At 44.2% G+C, this 21,606-nt stretch overlaps 1 protein-coding gene across 1 annotated transcript; it reads left to right on the top strand.

The window, feature by feature from the left end:
- Nucleotides 1-20,198: 20,198 nt before the first annotated feature.
- Nucleotides 20,199-21,123, top strand: LOC123448067 (non-specific lipid-transfer protein 4-like). The gene is made up of 2 exons (XM_045124836.1): nucleotides 20,199-20,646; nucleotides 20,783-21,123. The coding sequence occupies exons 1-2, from the start codon at nucleotides 20,282-20,284 to the stop codon at nucleotides 20,790-20,792; spliced, it is 375 nt and encodes a 124-aa protein (XP_044980771.1). The 5' UTR covers nucleotides 20,199-20,281; the 3' UTR covers nucleotides 20,793-21,123.
- Nucleotides 21,124-21,606: the final 483 nt, after the last annotated feature.

Here is a 21,606-nt window from a genome sequence, read left to right on the forward strand (position 1 = left end):
CGTCGAAGATATAAGCGGGTTACAAATGCGATCCAAAGAGACATGAAGAAGTGTTGTTAAAGGATACCTCATTTGGCCTTTTCTTGCTCCCTGTGGGTAAACCGGACACCAGATCACCGGAATGACTTCGGGTCTTCCAATTCGAAGTGTATTGTGCTTTCTTCAGAAGAAAATTTGGGTCCAAACAAGCATTTGGATGTGAGAAGGGAACTTTCCCACAAATTCGCCTGGCCGGCTTAGGTGGAGAAGGAGATGAATCGGAGGAAAATTACCTCTACGGAATCCTCCTGGCTTTCGTTGTCTTCATTCTATTCCAGAGATGCAGAGGTATAAATACAAAGTTAACAGTAATGGATGGCGAGTTAAGAGAAGATAGGTTTTTACCTCCGAAGGTGCATCGCCGACTTGGGATTCATCGGCCTCGGATGGTTCAGCCACAGCAGCTTTGCCCTTGCCCTTGGTTTTCTTCTTTGGCGGCGGCTTAGCTTGCTTCATGGCTGGCTTTTTGGGCTTCTTAGACCAAAATTTATCACCTTTCTGAAATGGCATATGTCGTAAGAGGCCATAATTCGAATGAGACATAAGAAGTAAAAGACAAAAGGCGGGTTAAAGTTGCTTACCTTGGGTGCCGGGTTAATCTTGTAGAAGGGTTTGAGACCTATTTGGCTGCATTTTCCCGCAGGCTCGCAGGTCAGCTTCTTGATGATGGTGACAATATCACTTTCCGTTAGAGTCGTGCGGAAGTAACATTGAGGATGGTCTAGAGTGCCGTCAAATTCACACATTAACCCGTCCCCGCGACATAGAGGGAGGATGCGCCATTCGACCCAGCAGCGGATCAAGTCAACCCCAGTAAGGCCGTTGTTTGTCAAAGATCTTAATTCGGACAAAACTGGGATAAAATCTGATTCTTCTTCTTCGGTGAGTTTTTCCGGGAGCTTGAAATTCGTTTGCAGGCGATCTTCCCTATAACCCAGAATCTTGTTTTCACCTACAGGCGAGGTCTCTTGACAATAGAACCAAGACTCGCCCCAGCCTTTGGGGTGGCTCGGCATGGCGAGTGACAGAAATGGGCTATCCCTGCGGCGCTGAACATTTACACCGCTGAGTTCCAAGCTGGGACCATTGTGAAATTCTGTTTGGCGATTTAAATGGATGAAATACCAGAATAAGGGAACTCAGGGTTCCATCCGCACGTAAGCCTCACAAAACACCTGGAACTGACATAGGTTTCTTATCGAATTGGGCCCTAGATCCTGGAGGCGGACATTCATGAAAGCCATGGCATCTCTAAGGAACTTCGATCCGGGCGGCTTAAAACCCCGCTCAAGGTGTTCAACGAAAACAACTATTTCCACTTCTTTGGGATTGAGGATTTCCTCTCCGAACCCGGTACGCCAACCGATAACATCCTGAGGGACCAAATTTCCCGTTTTCACATAATCCTCTAGTATGGCATCATTGACCTTGGTAGGAAGCCAGTCACTTTTGAAAACGGCGCCCATGCTACAAAGGAATAAAGTTCGGGTGAATTGACACGCCAAAACATCTAATGTAAGAGGTGAAACAATTTCATTTGACTCGCCAAGTAATTTGTCCGCGGGCTAAGGAAAAATCTTGATCCGCCAAACAAAGGCCCGAGTCAGGTTGCTATGGCGACTTACGAAGTTTGGCTACATAAAGGAGTTGTGTCTCAAGGCGTCAGAGGCATTTATCCAAAAATGGTGAAGTATGGAGACTACAAACAATTTTCATATAACGAGCGGTAGATTATGGATCTACTGGACAGCTGAGAATAAATGCGGAAAATGACCGGATGCGGCAACCTACGACCAAGATGTGACAATGTTGTTGGTTTGGTGAAATTCTGCTCTAAGTGTGCAAATCAAGGGCGGACAAATAAAGGTGTTAGAGACGTTGGTTTTCTAGTCATCATCGATATCAACAAATCAAGAACAAGTAACAACTATTCGGGGGGCATCAAGAACATGGCAGTGATGAACTTCGAAAAAGAATAGGGATCTGCTCTTGAGTAAACGGAGACCTAACCTGGTGGGTTCGGCCAGAGATGGTCGACGGCGACGAAGGGTTCTGGAGGGGCGTGGAAACCTCAGGCGGCGTCGAAGTATTTGGCGGCGACGAAGCGTACGGCAGTGATGAGGAGCTCGACGGCGGCGAGGCGTTCGACAGCGACGAGAACTGCTCGGCCCCGATGGGGTGTTCGGCGGCGACGAAGCCTTCGGGCAGCGCCAAAGCTTTCGGGCGGCGACGAGGACTTCGGACGGCGGCGGAGCTCTCGGGTGGCGGTGAGTTTTTCGCTGCGGTAATGGGGAGGAAAGGTGACTAGACTGGTGGGTGGAATGCGCCCAGTCTTGTCCCCCCACCTATTTAATAGGGCAGATGCTGGAATCGAGGCGCCGTGAGCGGGAACTGCCAAACGGAAAAGATTCGCCATGATGGCGCCCCCGAAATTTTTGGGATAATGATGTCGAAGGATCCGTTACGTCGTTATCCTTTCCAGGATTCGAGGAAGGAGCTAACAAGAAGCGGTTTGGCGACACAGGTTTTTCCGCAACAGATGGCGGTTCGAGTGCATGGTGCATAAGAAGAGTGAAGATGAATCGCCTTTAAGTTGAACAAAGATATTGGCGTGAAAGAAATTCAAGTCAATCTGGGGCCTAATGTTGGGGATATTATCTTTTGATAACCCGCCCTAATTGGGCCGGGTCACCAAAGCTGGCGACTCATCTAAGATGTAGTTTGGGCCTTGGTCTGGTAGAGCCAAGAGTAGTATGGCGGTTTATGACTTTCGGAAGGAGTCCATAATAAAGAAGGTCACCGAGCTTCGGAAGGAGGCGACTTAAAGATCGCAAGGGTCACGATTTGTGTAAAGGAAAGGATCCTTGTAAACCCTAAGGACTCGACCTGTATATAAACGCGAGTCCCAGGGGAGAAGAGGACAGGTTAGAAATCATTGATTGTTAGGTCTGGCGAGTTACGGCCTCCTTGTAATCGAGACTCCATCAATACAACTCAAAGCAGGACGTAGGCCTTTACCTCCTCACGAGGGGCCGAACCTGGGTAAATCGCCGTCTCTCTCCCGTTCAACCCCTTTGAGTCGCCACCAAAGTGCGATGGCTCCAGTACTAAGTCCTTTCACGAGGACATCTGCCGTAACAAAACCACGACACAAGCCAAGTTATATAATGAAAAATTCCCACTAGCTATATGGTGGTGAAAAAACGAGAGACTCTCAATCATGAAGATCATGGTGCTTAACAAGCACAAGTGTGGAAAAAGTGGTAGCATTGTCCCTTCTCTCTTTTTATCTCATTTTTTATATATTTTTTTGGTGGGCTCTTTGGCCTCTTCTTTTTTTTGGGTGGGCATCTTTGGCCTCTTTTATTTCCTCACATGGTACAATGCTCCATCAATGATGATCATCACACTTTCAACTCAAAACTTAGAGCAATGATGACTCTATCTGAAATGCCTTCGGTAGTGTACCGTGACAATGATCTAACATGTCATAGACATTAATGGAAACATCATGCTAGCTATCTTACGATCATGCAATGGCAATGTAGACGTGGTGGCACATGTCATGGTGGTATTTGCATGGCAATATATCTCGGAATGACTTTGAAAACGCCATAGTAGGTAGGTACGGTGGCTGTTTTGAGGGAGGCTAATGGTGGGTTTTGTGCACCGGCGAAAGTTGCACGGCACTAAGAAGATAGTGATGGTGAAAGGTGAAAGCGCATATAAACCATGGAATCAGCATTAGTCATGAAGAACTCATATACTTGTTGCAAAAGTTTTATTAGTAATTGAAACAAAGCATTCAACGCATACTCCTAGGGGAAGGGTTGGTAGGTATAAACCATCGCGTGATCCCGACCGCCACACAAAGGATGACAATCAATAGACTAATCATGCTCAGACTTCATCACATAGCGGTTCACCATACGTGCATGCTACGGGAATCACTAACTTCAACACAAGTATTTCTAGATCCACAACACCTTACTAGCATGACTTCAATATTACCAAAACCACAACTCAAAACTAATTGAGATGAATCAAACTTCTCTAACTATTCAATGCACATGAAGGTGGAAGTTTTCGTATCCCTTTAGAAAAATACCCCTTTTGAGACTACTTTCAAAGCATAGATCAACTACCAAGCCACGCACCGCTGCGCTCTACAAGATATAAGTGAAGCACATAGAGCAAAAGTATCTAGCTCAAAAGATATAAGTGAAGCACATGAGAGCTGAATTGTCTACCAAAGGATATAAGTGAAGCTCGACAAAATAACGGTGAGTGCATGTCTCTCTCTCCAGGTGTGCAGAAAGGATGATTGTGACACAAAAGAAGACTCCTACGATACAAGACGCTCCAAGAAAAACACATAACATGTGGTGAATAAAAATATAGCCCCAAGTAACGTTACCGATGGATTGAAGACGAAAGAGGGGATGCCTTCCCGGGGCATCCCCAAGCTTAGGCTTTTACGGCATCCTTGAAACTCTTGGGGTTCCTTGGGCATCCCCAAGCTTGAGATCTTTCCACTCTTTATCTCTTTGTCCATAAGAACTTCACCCAAAACATGAAAACTTCACAACACGAAACTTAAACAGAAACTCGTGATAACATTAGTACGAGAAAGCAAACCACCACTTCCTTAGGTACTGTAGAAAACTTAAATCCTAATAATTCTGATGTTGGGTTACTGTATTTTCAATCTTCCATGGCTAATACCCTCCGATACTATCCATAGTTTCATCAAAATAAGCAACCAACACAACAAAAACAGAATCTATTAACAGCAGACCAGTCTGTAGCAATCTGTATATTTCGTATACCTCTGGTACTACAAATTATGAAAACTTACGACAGTCTTAAAAAATTGCATATAAATCATCATCAAAAAGAATCAACTCAAAAGCTCTTACAGAATAAAAACGAAAATTCTTTTCGTGAGCAGAAAGTTTCTGTCTTTTTCCAGCATGATCAAACAATCATCACCAAGACTAATCATAACGGTTTTGCTTGGCACAAACACAAAAAGAAACACAAAAGACACAATCATAACAGAATTATGATGGTGTGGAGAAAACAAAACAGGAAGAAAAAAGCAAAGAAAAACTTATTCGTTGGGTTGCCTCCCAACAAGCGCTATCGTTTAACGCCCTTAGCTAGGCATTGATTTCAATGATGCTCACATAAAAGGTAAGGATTGAAACACAAAGAGAGCATCATGGAGCAAATGGCTAGCACATTTAAGTCTAACCCACTTCCTATGCATAAGGATTTTGTGATCAAACAATTTATTGGAGCAAGAATCAACTAGCATAGGAAGGCAAAACAAGCATAGCTTCAAAAATTTCAACATATGGAGAGGGAGCTTGATACTATTGCAATAAGTAGAAGCATATGATCCTCTCTCATAGTAATTTTCAGTAGCATCATGAATGAATTCAACAATATAACCAGCACCTAAAGCATTCTTTTCATGATCTACAAGCATAGAAATTTTACTACTCTCCACATAAGGAAATCTATTCTCAAGAATAGTAGTGGGAGTATCGTAAAAGACTTGAGCACTACAAATTGTGTGCACGATGAAAAAGCAAGGTTTAGCAAAGGGGTTATCGAGAGTATGACAAGTTTTATCATCCCTCTTCTTTAAATCATAAGTATCCTCACAATAATCATCATAGATAGGGGGCATGCTTTCATCAAAATAATTTTGATCATTCAAAGTGGAAGAACTAAAAAGAGCATCTTCATCAAATATAGCATCCCCAAGCTTGTGGCTTTGCATATCATTAGCATCATGGGTATTTAAAGAATTCATGCTAAGAACATTGCAATCATGCTCATCGTTCACATATTCTATGCCAAGCATTATATGTAATTCTTCTTTCAGCACTTGAGCACAATTTTCCTTCCCATCATGCTCACGAAAGACATTGAAAAGATGGAGCATATGAGGCATCCTCAATTCCATTTTTTTGTAGTTTTCTAGCGAAAGAACAAGAAACAAAAAGATTTGATTGCAAGATCTAAAGATATACCTTCAAGCGCTAACCTCCCCGGCAAAGGCGCCAGAAAAGAGCTTCGTTGACGGTATGTTAGTGCCGCTTAGCTAGCCTCCCCGGCAACGGCGAAAGAAAAGAGCTTGATGTCCACTACGCAACCTTCTCCTTGTAAACATTGTTGGGCCTCCAAGTGCAGAGGGTTGTAGGACAGTAGCAATTTTCCCTCAAGTGGGTGACCTAAGGTTTATCAATCCACATGAGGCGTAGGATGAAGATGATCTCTCTCAAGCAACCCTGCAACCAAATAACAAAGAGTCTCTTGTGTCCCCAACACACCTAATACAATGGTAAGTTGGATAGGTGCACTAGTTCGGCGAAGAGATGGTGAAACAAGTGGAATATGGATGGTAGATATAGGTTTTTGTAATCTGAAATTACAAAAACAGCAAGGTAACAAATGGTAAAAGTGAGCACGAGCGGTATTGCAATGCGTGGAAACAAGGCCTAGGGTTCATACTTTCACTAGTGAAGTTCTCTCAACAATGATAACATAATTGGATCATATAACTAGCCCTCAACATGCAACAAAGAGTCACTCCAAAGTCACTAATAGCGGGGAACAAACGAAGAGATTATTGTCGGGTACGAAACCACCACAAAGTTATTCTTTCTGATCGATCTATCATAGAGTTCGTACTAGAATAACACCTTAAGATACATATCAACCAAGACCCTAATGTCACCTAGATACTCCATTGTCACCTCAAGTATCCATGGGCATGATTATATGATATGCATCACACAATCTCAGAATCATCTATTCAACCAACACATAGAACTTCAAAGAGTGCCCCAAAGTTTCTACCAGAGAGTCAAAACGTGTGCCAACCCCTGTGCATAGGTTCCTAATGTCACGAACCCGCAAGTTGATCACCAAAACATACATCAAGTACTCACATGAATCCACGTGTGCCAGCCCATATGCATAGGTTCCCAATTGTCACACACCCGCAAGTTGATCACACCAGATAGACACGTGCAAGACATACATCAAGTGTTCTCAAAGACTCAATCTGGTAAGATAACTCCAAAGGGGAAACTCAATTCATTACAAGAGGGAGAGGGGGAAGAACATCATAAGATCCAACTATAGTAGCAAAGCCCATGGTACATCGAGATCAAGACATCGCAAGAACACGAGAGAGAGAGATCAAACACATAGCTACTAGTACATACCCTCAGCCCCGAGGGAGAACTACTCCCTCCTCGTCATGGAGATCGCCGGTATGATGAAGATGGCCACCGGAGATGGATTCCCCCTCCGACAGGGTGCCAGAACGGGCTCCAGATTGGTTTTTGGTGGCTACAGAGGCTTGCGGCGGCGGAACTCCCGATCTAGGTTTCTTTTTGGGGGTTTTTGAATTTATAGGAATTTATGGCGGTGGAATTGCGTCAGTTGGGCCCACGAGGAGGTCACAAGCCTGCGCGCCACCACCGGGGGGTGGTGGCCGCGTGAGGGCTTGTGACTCCCTCGTGGCCCATCTGGCCTTCTCCCAAAGCTTCGGGGGTCTCTTTTGGTGCAAAAAAAATCATCGTAAAGTTTCATTCCATTTGGACTCCGTCTGAAAATGGGCCAAAAACACGGAAAAAACAGAAACTGGCACTTGGCACTGAGTTAATAGGTTAGTCCCAAAAAAGATATAAAATAGCATATTCATGCATATAAAACATCCAAAGTTGACAAGATAATAGCATGGAACCATCAAAAATTATAGATATGTTGGAGACGTATCAGGGAGATACATATCCCCATTGAGGTGACTTAGTGGCTATTCGAAAATTATCCGTTCTCTCTTGCGATTCGAGAAGGTTTTGTCATAAGGACTTGATCAATCCCATTGACGGATTTCTTTCGATGACCATGAAACGGATGAATCAAGGAGTCACATACCTCTCTTTTGAGCTTTCATTTTCTGTTGCTTAGAAGAAAAATGATAGAATTAGTTTAGTTTTCCTGTTTTCTGTTTTAGCGTCCCGGAGAAAAATACCTCGAAAATAAAAGTTCTCCAATGGTCTTGAAAATTTAGTATGATTTTTTCTGGAATTTTCTAAAATTTCTGGGCCTAAGAGCTGGCCTGGGGGGCTGACCAGTGGGCCACAAGCCCTGCCACCTCCACCTACCCCCTGGTGGCGGGGTGCAAGCTTGTGGGGCCCACATGCACCCCCTCCACTCATTCCAGCTCCCAGCCTCTTCTTCCACCTCCAGAAAAAATTGTTTCGCAGCTCAAACCCGTGTTCTTGCTCATTTGGCTGTGATTTTCGATCTCCTTGCTCAAAGCACCATTCTTCGAACCGTTTTGGGGAAATTGCTCCTTGGTAAGTGACTCCTCCATTGGTCCAATTAGTTTTTTCTCTCGTGCTTTATCCTTCGCGTATTCTTGCTACCTTGGTGACCCTGTTCTTGAGCTTGAAAAGTTGATTTTAGCTGGTCCCAAGTAGTTTTAGCGCGTGATACGGTCTCGAGGCACTAGTAGGAGTAGTTTCTACAAGTTGGGTTAATCCTTATTCACTTTTCTTTCGAAGTCTCTAAAAATTTCAGAATTTTTCAGAGCTAGAAAGGGGAAAAGATGAGGAGGTTCTTGAGAGGCTCTTCAAGCTGTAACCCCAAGGAGGATGAGAAAAACCACCCCAAGTACGTAGTCCCTCGAGTCACAGAAGTTCGAGCGTGCGAGTGGCCAAGTGATGAATTTTTGCGTGCCGCTGGACTTTATGAAGACTTTTATTACTTGGTGGAGAACGCAGGTCTTACTGCGTTTGTTGAAGATAAGTGCCCACAATACCTCCTCCTCACCAATATTTTCGTACAAAGCTTCAACTTTTATCCGAGGAAGAATCCTCCCATGGTTGAGTTCATGATTTACGATGTCCCCCAGTGCATGACGCTGCAGGACTTTTGCAATGTATGCAAATTACCTTATGTTGGGGATATCCATGACCCTCGTCCACGAGACTTGGAGGATTTCATTGGTTCTATTGCTGTTGGAGAGGAGAGAGGAGTGTCTCGCGCTAGAATTGCTAGCATACATTTTCCTATGCTTCGGTACTTCTCACTGTTTGTGGGAAAATGTTTGATTGGCCGCGGGGAAGCAGGATCACTTAGTTCTCCAGACCTTGCGGTTTTGCGTGAAGGCCTTTATAACGATAAGACTTATAGCTTGGGCGCTATAGTAGCTCAACGGTTGAACCTGAACCGTTCTAAAGGTGTTGTCTATGGAGGTATCTATGCTACCCGTCTTGCCAGACACTATGAGATACCCATAGACTGGGAGAGGAAGGTGAGATGCTTCTCCCTGAGATATATCTGGATTATGACAGCATGGTTCGCCATGATTTTCTGGATAGAGATGCTAGTAGACGGATGATTTATAACCTGGTGTTTAGTAAGGGTACTCGAGAGACTATTACTTTTCCTGCTCCTTCTTTGTTTGATCTTCATGCAGGCAGGTACACTATTATGCCCACGGACATCTACGCATATTGGGGCTTGGCCCATCCATAGGCGCCCGTGCCCGAGCCGCCCGTCGAGTACCACACGTCAGTTTATCAGTGGGAGCCGGAGGAGCTCACACAGCAGTGGCATCCACAGTCTGCTCCGGAGTATCCTTGAGCTGGTTATTTCCCACCTTGGGAGTAGACCAAGCTAGGCCAAAAGCCTAAGCTTGGGGGAGTACGTGTTCTCACCGACTTTACATTCATGCTTATGCTTTCGCTTTGTTAGCCGGTGTTTACACTTTGCCACTGTATTATCCATGCTAATTTATTTTCGTTTTCTTGTTTTCTTGTTTTGTGTCCTTTTGAGAAAACCCAAAAAGATTTTTATTTCTTCTTTTGCTTGTTGGGAGCTCTCCCGTGTAAATAGTTTTCTTTTTCTTTGTGTCAAGGTAGAAGATATTGGTTACAATGTTTATTGGTTCTTGCATGCTTACCTGTTTAGCTTTCAAAGAGCCATATTATTTTGTCTTCTCCTTTGTGTTTGCCTGCAGATTCAGCTTAGTCCAATGCGCTTAGTATCGTTCACATCGTTCAATCGTGCAAATGAAAGGCAACAATGATGATATATGATGAAGTGACTGAGACTGAAAAGCTGGTATGAACTCTATCTATTTTGTTTTTGTAAATATGACTAGCTTGTCGACTCAAATTTAGCTTTGTTGTGAGAGAACCATGTTTTCAATGACAACTTAGAGATCATAGTTTCTCATGCCATGCTTATTTAGCTGAGAGCTTATAATGGTTTGTCTTGAATGCCAACATAGATTTTGAGATGACTATGATGTAGTATGATAGGACGGTATTCTCCTTTGAATGTTTCGAGTGGCTTGACTTGGCACATGTTCATGCATGTAGTTGAAACAAAATCAACATAGCCTCTATGATGTTCGTGTTCATGGTGATTTATATCCTGTTCATGCTTGCATTTAATGTTAGTCAAACTCATTGCATCTTGATGACTGTTGTCGCTCTCTAGTTGGTCGCTTCCCAGTCTTTTGCTAGCCTTCACTTGTACTAAGCGGAATACTGCTTGTGCATCCACTTCCATAAACCCAAAAGTTTTTCCATGAGAGTCCACCATACCTACCTATTTGCGGTATCTACCTGCCATTCCAAGTAAATTTGCATGTGCCATTCTCTAAACCTTCAAGAAATAATCTGTTTTGCATGTCCAAACCGCTCATGTGGTGATAGAGGGCTATTGGTATCTTCCATGCTAGGAGTGTTATCCTCGGCATGTGTTTATTCACAGTCATTCACGAGAAAGGGGCCGGTATTTGGAATGCCCAGTTCCACGCTTAAATCGAAAACATAACTCTAAAACAAGACTCCCCCCGGATTGATGTTAGTATGGACGGTACCCGAGGATTCGGCTAGCCGTGGAGTGTGATTGATTGGTGGTAGGGGAGTTAAAACTTTACTTTTCTGTTTGGAAACCTCCTATAGCATGAGTAGCATGGAAGATATTGAGAACTCTTGGTCATTGCGTTGACAATGAAAGCATGCCACCCAAAATTATTATCTCTATTTTCAAAGCTTGAGCTCTGGCACCTCTGCAAATCAATGCTTCCCTCTGCGAAGGACTTGTCTATTTATTTTCCTGTCGAGTCATCCTCCTCATATATAAGCACCATTTAGAGAGCACCTCTGTCATTTTTATGCTTTGCTTTTGATTGATATTGAGTATGACTATGACTGGATCTTCGTTGCTATGAATTACAATGTTTAGTCAGCCCTTGATCTTTGAAAGTGCTCTACATTTATGTTTTGCGGTCTCAGAAAGAGCTAGCAAGATACCACCTATTCATATTGCTTCATGCTTGTTTTGATTGAAGTGTTGGTATTTGAAACTCATTATTATTTGCTCGTTAGCTGATTATGCCATTGATATTAGTTTACCGTGAGACCTTTGTGTCATTTGCTTATGTGGTTAACTTGCGATCTTGCTGAAATTCTGGTTATGAGTTACACATAGTTGCAACGACAAGATCAAACAGAGTTTGTCAAAGTTTTTCTTTCTCTCTCAGTTTGTCAATTAAGTTGCTCGAGGACAAGCAAGGTTTTAAGCTTGGGGGAGTTGATACGTCTCCATCGTATCTACTTTTCCAAACTCTTTTTGCCCTGATTTTGGACTCTAATTTGCATGATTTGAATGGAACTAACCTGGACTGACGTTGTTTTTAGCAGAATTGCCTTGGTGTTATTTTTGTGCAGAAATCAAAGTTCTCCAAACGTCCTGAAAATTTACGGGGAGCAGTTTTGGAAAATAAGAAAAATATCTGCGCCAAGTCCCACCTTAGGGGGTGGGCCAGTGGGCCACAAGCCCTGGCTCCGCCACCACCCCCCTGTTGGTGGTGGGGCAGGCTTGTGGGGCCCACACGGCTCTGCCGCCCCCAATCTCAGGTCTATAAGATCCATTTCGTCCCAGAAAAAATAAAGAGAGAAGTTTTCGTCGCGTTTTCGATACGGAGGCGCCACCACCACCTGTTCTTCATCTGGAGGGCAGATCTGGAGTCCGTCTTGGGCTCCGGAGAGGGGAAATCGTCGCCATCGTCATCATCAACCTTCTTCCCTCTCCAATTCCATGAAGATCTTCGTCTTTCGTGAGTAATCTATTCGTAGGCTCGCTGGGCGGTGATGAGTAGGATGAGATCTATCATGTAATCGAGTTAGTTTTGATGGGGATTGATCCCTAGTATCCAGTATGTTCTGAGATTGATGTTGCTACTACGTTGCCAAGCTTAATGCTTGTCACTAGGGCCCGAGTGCCATGATTTCAGATCTGAAATTATTATGTTGTCACCAATATATGTGTGTTTTAGATCCGATCTTGCAAGTTGTAGTTACCTACTATGTGTTATGATCCGGCAACCCCAGAGTGACAATAACCGGAACCACTCCTGGTGATGACCATAGTTTGAGGAGTTCATGTGTTCACCAAGTGCTAATGCGTTGGTCCGGTTCTTTATTAAAAGGAGAACCTTAATATCCCGTAGTTTCCTTTTGGACCCCGCTGCCACGGGAGCGATGGACAATAGATGTCATGCAAGTTCTTTTCCGTAAGCACGTATGACGACACACGGAATGCATGCCTACATCACATTGACGAACGGGAGCTAGCCACATATCTCTCCATGTTATAGCTGTTGCATGATGAATATCATCCAAACAAATCACCAACCCATTGCCTACGAGTTTGTCCTACTGCTGTTACTTGTCTTGCTCTACTGCTGCTGCTGCTACTGTTGCTACTGTTGTTACTTGTCTTGCTCTGCTGTTGCTGCTACTACTGTTGCTACTGTTGTTACTTGTCTTGCTCTGCTGCTGCTGCTACTACTATTGCTACTGATGTTACTTGTTTTGCTCTGCTGCTGCTACTAGTGTTGCTATTATTGTCGCTTGCTACTGTTGCTACTTGCTACTGCTGTCACTACTGTTGTTCCTTACCGCTGCTATTGCTCGTTACACTGCCGTTACTCGCTACTTTGCTGTTACTACTGTGCTTGCAGATACTAATCTTTCAGGTGCGGTTGAATCTGACAAATTCAGCTGCTAATACGCGAGAGTATTCTCTCACCTCCTCTCTGGCGTACCAACAAATTTGGGTTGAATACTCTACCCTCGAAAACTGTTGTGAACCCACGCGCTGGTGGGCCATCGACAACATTCTTCTAGTTCTGTTGCCGGGGAGTGCTAGCAGCATTCTTCTGGTGCCGTTGCAGGGGAAGGTTTGTTGTCATCAGCATTCGTCTAGCCATCGCCAGAGATTGCAATCAGCAGACGGCAAAGGGAACCCGACAAACAGCAAAGGGCCGCCCCCGGCAGATGACAAAGACCCCGAGGCGGCAAACGACAAAGGCTCCGTTAGCTATCTAACGGAGTCGCCCCTATCGGTTGTCGTCTAGCTTCCTTTGCCGTCTGCTTGCTATGGCAGACAGATGGCAAAGCCCTTTGCCGTTTGCTTCCTACCGGCACACGGCAAAGAAGGCTATTTAGTGACGAAATTTGTCATAGAAATTTTGCTGTCCGCGGAGTGGCCCTCTGCCGTCCTCTATGGCAGACGACAAAGGACCTGATTCTTGTAGTGACTAGGGTTCAAGACCTAACAGAACTAACTCAATTATATGATGAATATCATCAATCTCTTCACCGACCAGCAAGCCTACGAAGGTATTATTCACTCCCGGTGGAAAGCATCATGGAATTGGCGATGGGGGAGCGTTGATGATGATGAAGACCTAAGATTCCCCTCTCTGGAACCCCAAACGGACTCCAAATTAGGCCTCCAAATGAAGAACACGAGGTGGCAGCAGCTCCGTACCGTGAAACGCGATGAAACTTCCTCCGTGATTATTTTCTTCCAAAATAGGATTTAATAGCGCCGGAATTAGGGTCAGCTGAGCCACGTGGGCCCCACTAGACACCAGGTCGCGCGAGGGGGGCCTGGCACGCCCTGATGTGTAATGGGCGCATGTGGCCTCCCCTTTGGTGGGTCTTGGTTTAAGTATTTTTCATTTATTTCAGAAACAATCTCCAAAAAGTTTCGTTCCATTCTGAGAATTTTTATTTCTACACAAAAACAACACCATGGTAGTTCTGCTGAAAACAACGTCAGTCCAGGTTAGTTTCATTCAAATCATGCAAATTAGAGTCCAAAACGAGAGCAAAAGTATTAGAAAGAGTAGATACGATGGAGACGTATGAGAAGTCCGTTGGGGATTGAAGATAACAATGGAAGTAGAGGTGTAAAACATTGAACTCAAGGCTATTTCGTGCTTGTTGAAGTAATTGAATGTGTAGATCTGTTTTGTCCACAACTTCTCTAAACTTTCGGTCGTTAGGGGGGACATGTTGTCTAGCATTGTCCCACTGAATGAATATTGTCGTGCCCTCATCATCATCTTGCCACTTTTCTTGGATAGCCGGGATGACTTTATTGATCGGGTAATTTCGGCATTCATGTGTGGTTACTTTCATTGGTTTCACGTCAATCGTTCCCTCATCTCTGTTTTGATTGGTTCATTGTGCCTCTGTCTCAACAAAAACGCCCAAGTATCAATCTTTCCATCGAACTTTATCTCCCCTTCATCATTGTATCGGGGCTTTGCCATGGCGGTCAAGAACATATAACCTTCCCAACATTGTTAGTATTGGACACATTGCGCTCAGGTTCAGGTTCTATAGGCAGTACATAATAACTATTCTTGAATCTCGTCATGTCATACCATTTCTCATCTATATGGACCATATTGTTCATTGATTTGAAGTTAGGATAGGGGGTTGATATCCAGTGCTCATCCATCATGGATATGCAGAACTTCAATCTCGCTATCTTGTTTTGTGACTTGATGGAGGGCTTGACGGTGTTCGTGATGCGTTTCAGCTCTTTCAACTGAAACCTGTCATGTAGCATCGAGCGGGGAACACCTAAATAGCTTGCAAGAGATTGGATCGTTCTTATTCTGTTCAACGAGACTGTAGTTGTTCTCGAGACATCTAGCTCTTTCCTCTTCCTACCACTGTTCCCCTTCTTCTTACTTGAAACATCAACTTCTTGACATAAGACAGGTTATTCTTTGGCTAGATTCCATATTCTTGTAACTATTCGCAGGTAAAGATCCAACATATGTGGAATTAGCACCTTTTCATACATGTGAATCTCCCCAGCTCTGAGCTTGATTACCCATAGAGCAAAGTAAACACCAAACCTCTCATTGTCTTATAGGTCCTTACATTTTGAATTACCTTGTGCATCATCTTGTTGAGTTTCTTCCAATTCTTCATCTTCTTGCGCCTCTTGAGCTTCATCCTCTTCTTTCTCTTGAGCCCATTCAATTCAAGATCTTTTATCTCATTGAGCTTCATCCTCCTCTTCCAGCAACAATTTCAAATCCATAGGGTCATGTTGTTGAGCTTCATCCTCCTCTTCCGACATCAAGTTCAAATCCATAGGGTCCAAATCCACAATATCACCTTGTTGAGCTTCATCCTCCTCTTCTGACATCAAGTTCAAATCCATAGTTCTATATGTACTCATAACAAGAGTATACAAAAGATGAATGGTTAGCATATAATCATAGGAGTATACAAAAGAAATGGTTTCCAAGGCACAATTTCAAGAAATGGTTGCCAAGGCACAATTTCAAGAAATGGCTGCCATGGCACCATTTCAAGAAATGGCTACCATGCATGTTTTCAGTGCATTGGTACATAAAACTAGCCAAAGTTTTTGTAAGAATATAATTTCAAGGACTGAATTTTTGAAACTATACATCATTTACTGAATTTTTGAAACCATACATCACTTGCTCGTTGTAAATTACTGCATATATCCATTGACTGAATTTTTGAAATAGTCTAAAATAGTTAAGAGTTTCTGATTGCATTAAAAAGCATAAAAGAAGACTTATTTCAGGTTGATTGTTTAGTCCATCACCACAAACGGAATTTTGATATTTAACTACTCACATGGCTGAATGTTGATCAATAGCTGTTGTAGTCTAACCGTTAACAGAATTTTGTTGCTCGGGATGAAAATAACAAAATGAATCTACTGATCACCTTTGTTTTCTCTTGATGTACAAAGATGAATTTCATGTATGTACAAATCCTGACAGAAATCACCCCTCTAAAAAATCATGACAAAGAGATTTAGATGATTTGCCTTGAGAATCTCTGAATCTAACAGAAAGGGTAGCTCAACGGACCAACCTTTGGTTTCAGTTGCAAGCCACAACCTGAAACCCGCAACTCCATCTTCCTCGCATGCTTCACCAACCAACTCCTACTTCAACTTGATTATGTATTCCAAAGGAAGACCCGCATGTAGAAGGATGATCCTAGTCTAGCCTAGCCGAGCCATTTTTATACATTTTCAGTACTTGCTTTGCTTAATTATGCATGACAATTTTGTACACTGAATTTTGTTCACTAATGAGCATTTTTATTCATAGAATTATCACAAGCAGCAACAGTTCACTGGATTATCACAAGCAACAACTCGAGTATCACAAGCACTAAATTCTATTCACTAAATTGTTCACAAGCAACAACAGTTCACTGAATTTTTACTGAATATGGTTGTACCTTCAGCCAACAGCAATAGCAGAGGAGGGCGGTAGCACCAGGTCTGGGAGGCAACAACAGAAGCAGGCGGCAGCACCGGGTCCGGGAGGCAGCAGCAGAGGCGGGAAGCAGCACCAGGTATGGGAGGCAGCAACAGAGGCGGGTGACAGCAGGTGGCAAGGGGGAAGGGGCAGCACCAGGTCCGCCTGGTCGTCTCGTCGTCGAGTGAAAGCACACATGCTTCCTTGGTGGTTTTGATAATTCATGACAACATACATTGTCTCTTGGACTAACACTTTTACCTAGTATATTTCACGTATAGTCCACATAGAGCTTTGGCTATAGGATTGTGAGGAGATGCCCCTTGATGCAGGAAAGAAATAGGATTGGCTCAAGCTTCAAGCAAGAAGACTCTACATTTTATATTTGTGAGAAGTCAGTTTGAGTCCATAGGAAAGCCAATACTATTAAAAGGGGATGAGGTATTTTGATGAATTGGTTGCTCAAGTGCTTAGAGATAGCCACCAACAATACTCAGCCATTCTCCCACAAAATATCTCTCTCCAAACCAAACCTGCAAAATCGGTGTCAACAAAAATTTCCATTCCTCCCTACCGATTATACACTTAGACATATCATATGCCAAACCCTACCATCTCGGTACCACCGAAATCAGTGACCAACTTTCTCGTTAGCTATTTTCAAGAATCGGTACCATCGAGTTTTGAGAATTGGTCTCACCGAGATTTGGACCAACTTTTGGGTTAGCCATTTTCAAGAATCGGTACCACCTAGTTTGAGAATCGGTCTCATCGTGTTTTGGGTCAACTCTCTTGTTAGGCGTTTTCAAGAATTGGTACCATCGAGTTTTGAGAATCGGTCTCACCATGATTTGGAAACTGCCTAGGACACCAATATTGGTACCACTGAGATTTATATACCAGTCTCATCGAGAATTCAAAAGTTGCCATATTTAGTGCAACTCGGTACCACCGAGATTCATTTCGGTGTCACCGAGTTGGGCAAGAATGTTGCAACAGTTGGATTTTGGGGGTGCCTATATATACCCCTCCACCTACCTCTCATTCGTAGAGGAAGCACTCAGAAAACACTTACATTTGCCACATCCATTTTTCTGAGAGAGAGTCACCTACTCATGTGTTGAGATCAAGAGATTCCATTCCAACCATTTAAAACTTGATCTCTAGCCTCCCCAAGTTGCTTTCCACAAGATCAATCTCTCCAACCTCTGCCAAATCTGGGAGAGAGTGATTGAGTTTTGAGGAGACTATCTTTGGGAGCACAAGAGCAAGGAGTTCATCGTTCTACCACATCTATTACCTTTTTAAGGGTGGTGCCTCCTAGATTGGTTAGGTGTCGCTTGGGAGCCTCCTACTTCGTGTTCTAGAGTTGAACTAAGATGTTTGTATGGGCAAGGAGATCGCCTACTTCGTGAAGATCTACCGTGAGTGAGGCTAGTACTTCGTGGGCGGAAGCCGTGGTGGAATAGACAAGGCCGCTTCTCCGTGGACCCCTTATGGATGGAGCCCTCCGTGGACTCTCGTAGTCGTTACCCTTCATGGGTTGAAGTCTCTACTAACATGGACGTCCAATAACGCCACCTATCGAAACCGTATCAAAAATTGTCGTGTCAACTTCTTTGCGTTTGATCTTCCTAAACTCCATTCCTTACTACATGTGTGAAGTCTTTACTTTTTACAACCATATTTATTGACTAGCATGTGTAGGATGCATTAGAGTTGTTAGAATCGTTAAAATCTGCCAACCATTGAATTGGAATAAAGGCTAGGATTTTTATTTATGCAAGTAGCCTATTCAACCCCATAGACACCTCTTCTATGAATCTCACACCGAGGAAGATCTGCTTGGCCCTGCCCACCAAATATAGCGAGAGGAGAGCGACTACCGGGGTTGGCAGCAGCGGACGCGGTTCGCGCGAGCGCAAGGAACCGGCCAGGAAGGCAACCAAGGCCTCCAAGAGGAGGCATCCGTCGACGTGGTCGTCTTGGAGGAACAACCGAAGTTGGGCGACCGGGCAGCTCGCCTCCGTGCGGGCGGCACACATGCGCAGTGACGGAGCAACCGTGGCTGGGAAGCAGCGTAGGTGGGCGACGGTCGCCAGCTGTTTCTACGGCAGCTGTCGACGGTGACTATGACGGCAGTGAGGAAGAAGCAGAGTTGAGGGAGAGATTAGTAGGAAATTTAAAACTAGAAGGTAGTACATTTAAACTAAGCTCTCGACAAGTTTTTTTTGGAACTAAGGAGTACTTACGAAGGTATGTGCACGCTTAAAAAATACGGCGAGTGTACTCAGCTTGGATGGTAGCATGATATTAGAATTTGCCCTCCTATGATTTAGGTGCCATACAGTCTTATTATGATTGCTTGTATTTATTCATTTACTTTCTAAATTTAGAGTATTGTATGCTTTTTAGTTTTGTAAATTAGTAGATGTTGGATGTAATATTTAAATCTTTTAAATAATGAAGCGTCCTATATTGAAAATCTTATCATTGTGCTCAAGAAGTCCTAAAAGCATCTATAATCGGACTTTTAAAATCCTCTTCAAACGTTCGGACAAGACATTCGGTCACTGTCCGGTTATAAAAATTCGATTCATACGGACCTCTTAAATCGTCTTCAAACGCCTGGGCTGATCGACACCTCCATTTCCAGCCCAAATATGAGGCGGATATGGGGAGCCCGGACGCACCCGAACACGTCCGCCTGGTCCACACTGGGCCGCATCTACCCCACATATATTCGACCTTATCCGTTGGCCGGATCAAACCCTAGCCACTTCACTCCACTCCCATCTGCCACCCAAGCGCATCTTTGGCGATCTTCGGCCTTCTCCGGCATGGCCTCCAGCGGATCCGACTCCGACTAATCCGAATCCATCAACTGGGGGTTGTCCAGTGGGGAGTGGAGGAGGCAACGACGGTTCGCATTGCACTTTGTCGCTCGGCCGACGGAAGAATTTGTCCACTGAGATTTGAGGTGTCCGAATGTAAATTGTATTATTTAAGGCGTGGCTTGCAAGTGTTCGTGGACGCCCCCGGATGCGCGGGTGTTCGTGGGGTCGGATTTGATAATGCTCTAATAGATCACATCGGCGGATTTGGTAAATGCTCTAATAGATCACATCTCCAGTGAACCTTTATAATTGTTCTGGATCTTGTTGAAACAAAAATCTGGGAAAAGCTTCGGACCTATGTGCACGGTGGAGTGCAGGCTTCGTGGCGTACGCGGACAGTGGAGTGCGGGCTTCCATCCTCGCCCTCCTGAAATGCAGAGATAAGTGAAGAGATATGTTAGACGTCGACACGACTCTCCTGCCATCTGCAGAATGCAGGCGCCTTGAATGAATTTCCATCCCTAGTAAGTGAAGAGATACGTCGCAACCACCACCAGCCAGCTCTCCACCGTACTCCGCGTAGTAATAACTGTTTTGTTACCACTTACTGCCGGGTCCAAAACCCCTATAAAAACCCTCCTAGCCACTCCCCAAGCCTCACCCACTCACTCACAGTCTCTCAGCCTTCACTGACGCACCGACTAAGCCGACAAAGCAAGCACACTAGCTAGTTTCCACCATGGCATCTCGCCGTGCCCACGCAGCCGCGACCATGGCACTGCTGGTGGTGGCGCTTGTGCTGTCTGGGGCACCGGCGCCGGCGGAGGGTGCGGTTGCGAGCTGCGGTCAGGTGGTGAGCTACCTGGCGCCGTGTATCGGTTACGCTATGGGCAGGGAGCGTGCACCTGGCGGGGGCTGCTGCACGGGCGTGCGTAGCCTTAACGCGGCGGCTGCCACCCCCGCCGACCGCCAAGCCACCTGCACCTGCCTCAAGCAGCAGACGAGCGGCATGGGCGGCATCAAGCCCGACCTCGTCGCCGGCATCCCCAGCAAGTGCGGCGTCAACATCCCCTACGCCATCAGCCCCAGAACCGATTGCTCCAAGTAATTATTTACCCAGTTACCCGAATGCTACGACTTTTAGGACGTTTGATACTGTACTAGATCTATATAATTACATGCATGGACAAATGAGTTAATTAATTAATTAATAACAATGATTGTTTTTTAATGTATGCAGGGTGCGTTAAGCGTTGCATGGTGAGAGCGAAATAAATTGTGGAAGCCCCGTCCTTGCTAGCTATAGCTAGCAGTACTGTATGCGTAAAAAAAATAAAAAATCTAGCAGTACTGGATGCATGCATGGCTCCACCGCGTTTAGTTTACTGCTTTACTAGTTCTACCGCTTTCTCATAATAAATTAGTTTTACTGCTGCTGCCGCCGCAGCTTCGTTCGTACGTTGTGGCCGTTGTTGCCACGAGAGCTGTGATCTTGTACTCCCGAGGGAACTCGTGTACTTTGTCGGAACTCTGTAATGCATGCTTACAAGCGAAATATAAGATGGTCCTTTAATAATGAAATCATGTATGAATCGCGGTCTGCACGCACCGAAATTCTTCTCCTACTCCTTCCTTCAAGAAAGGGTAACGTTTGGCACGTTAACAAAATTCTCCCCTAATAATAAAGCACTCCTTTAAGAAAGGGTAACGTTTGGCACGTTAACAAAATTCTTCCCTAATAATAAAGCACGCATTGTTTCTGAGGTCCGTTGTGGCATTTTTGTAAAAACACCCCTGTAGTTTCATCTAATTAACCCGCGGTACGTTTTTAAGTGAGGCTGAACCTTTTTTTCACATTTTACACAAACCCCCTTACTTTCGTGCTAAATAACCCGCAGTCTAAATTATATTTAGAACGAATCGTTTTTTAAATTTTTTACCTACACCCCTCACATATGCGTTAATGACCTCGAAATCCATTCAGAATAAATATGTATTTTTAAATAACAATATCTTTTAAACCGTAAATCAAATTTAAACATGTTATATATGAAACTTGATTAG

The sequence above is a fragment of the Hordeum vulgare genome, chromosome 4H (genome assembly GCF_904849725.1).
Source record: "Hordeum vulgare subsp. vulgare chromosome 4H, MorexV3_pseudomolecules_assembly, whole genome shotgun sequence".
Classification (NCBI taxonomy): Eukaryota; Viridiplantae; Streptophyta; class Magnoliopsida; order Poales; family Poaceae; genus Hordeum; species Hordeum vulgare.

Coding starts and splice junctions, on each gene's coding strand:
- LOC123448067 (XM_045124836.1), top strand. CDS start 20,282: ATGGCATCTCGCCGTGCCCACGCAGCCGCGACCATGGCACTGCTGGTG.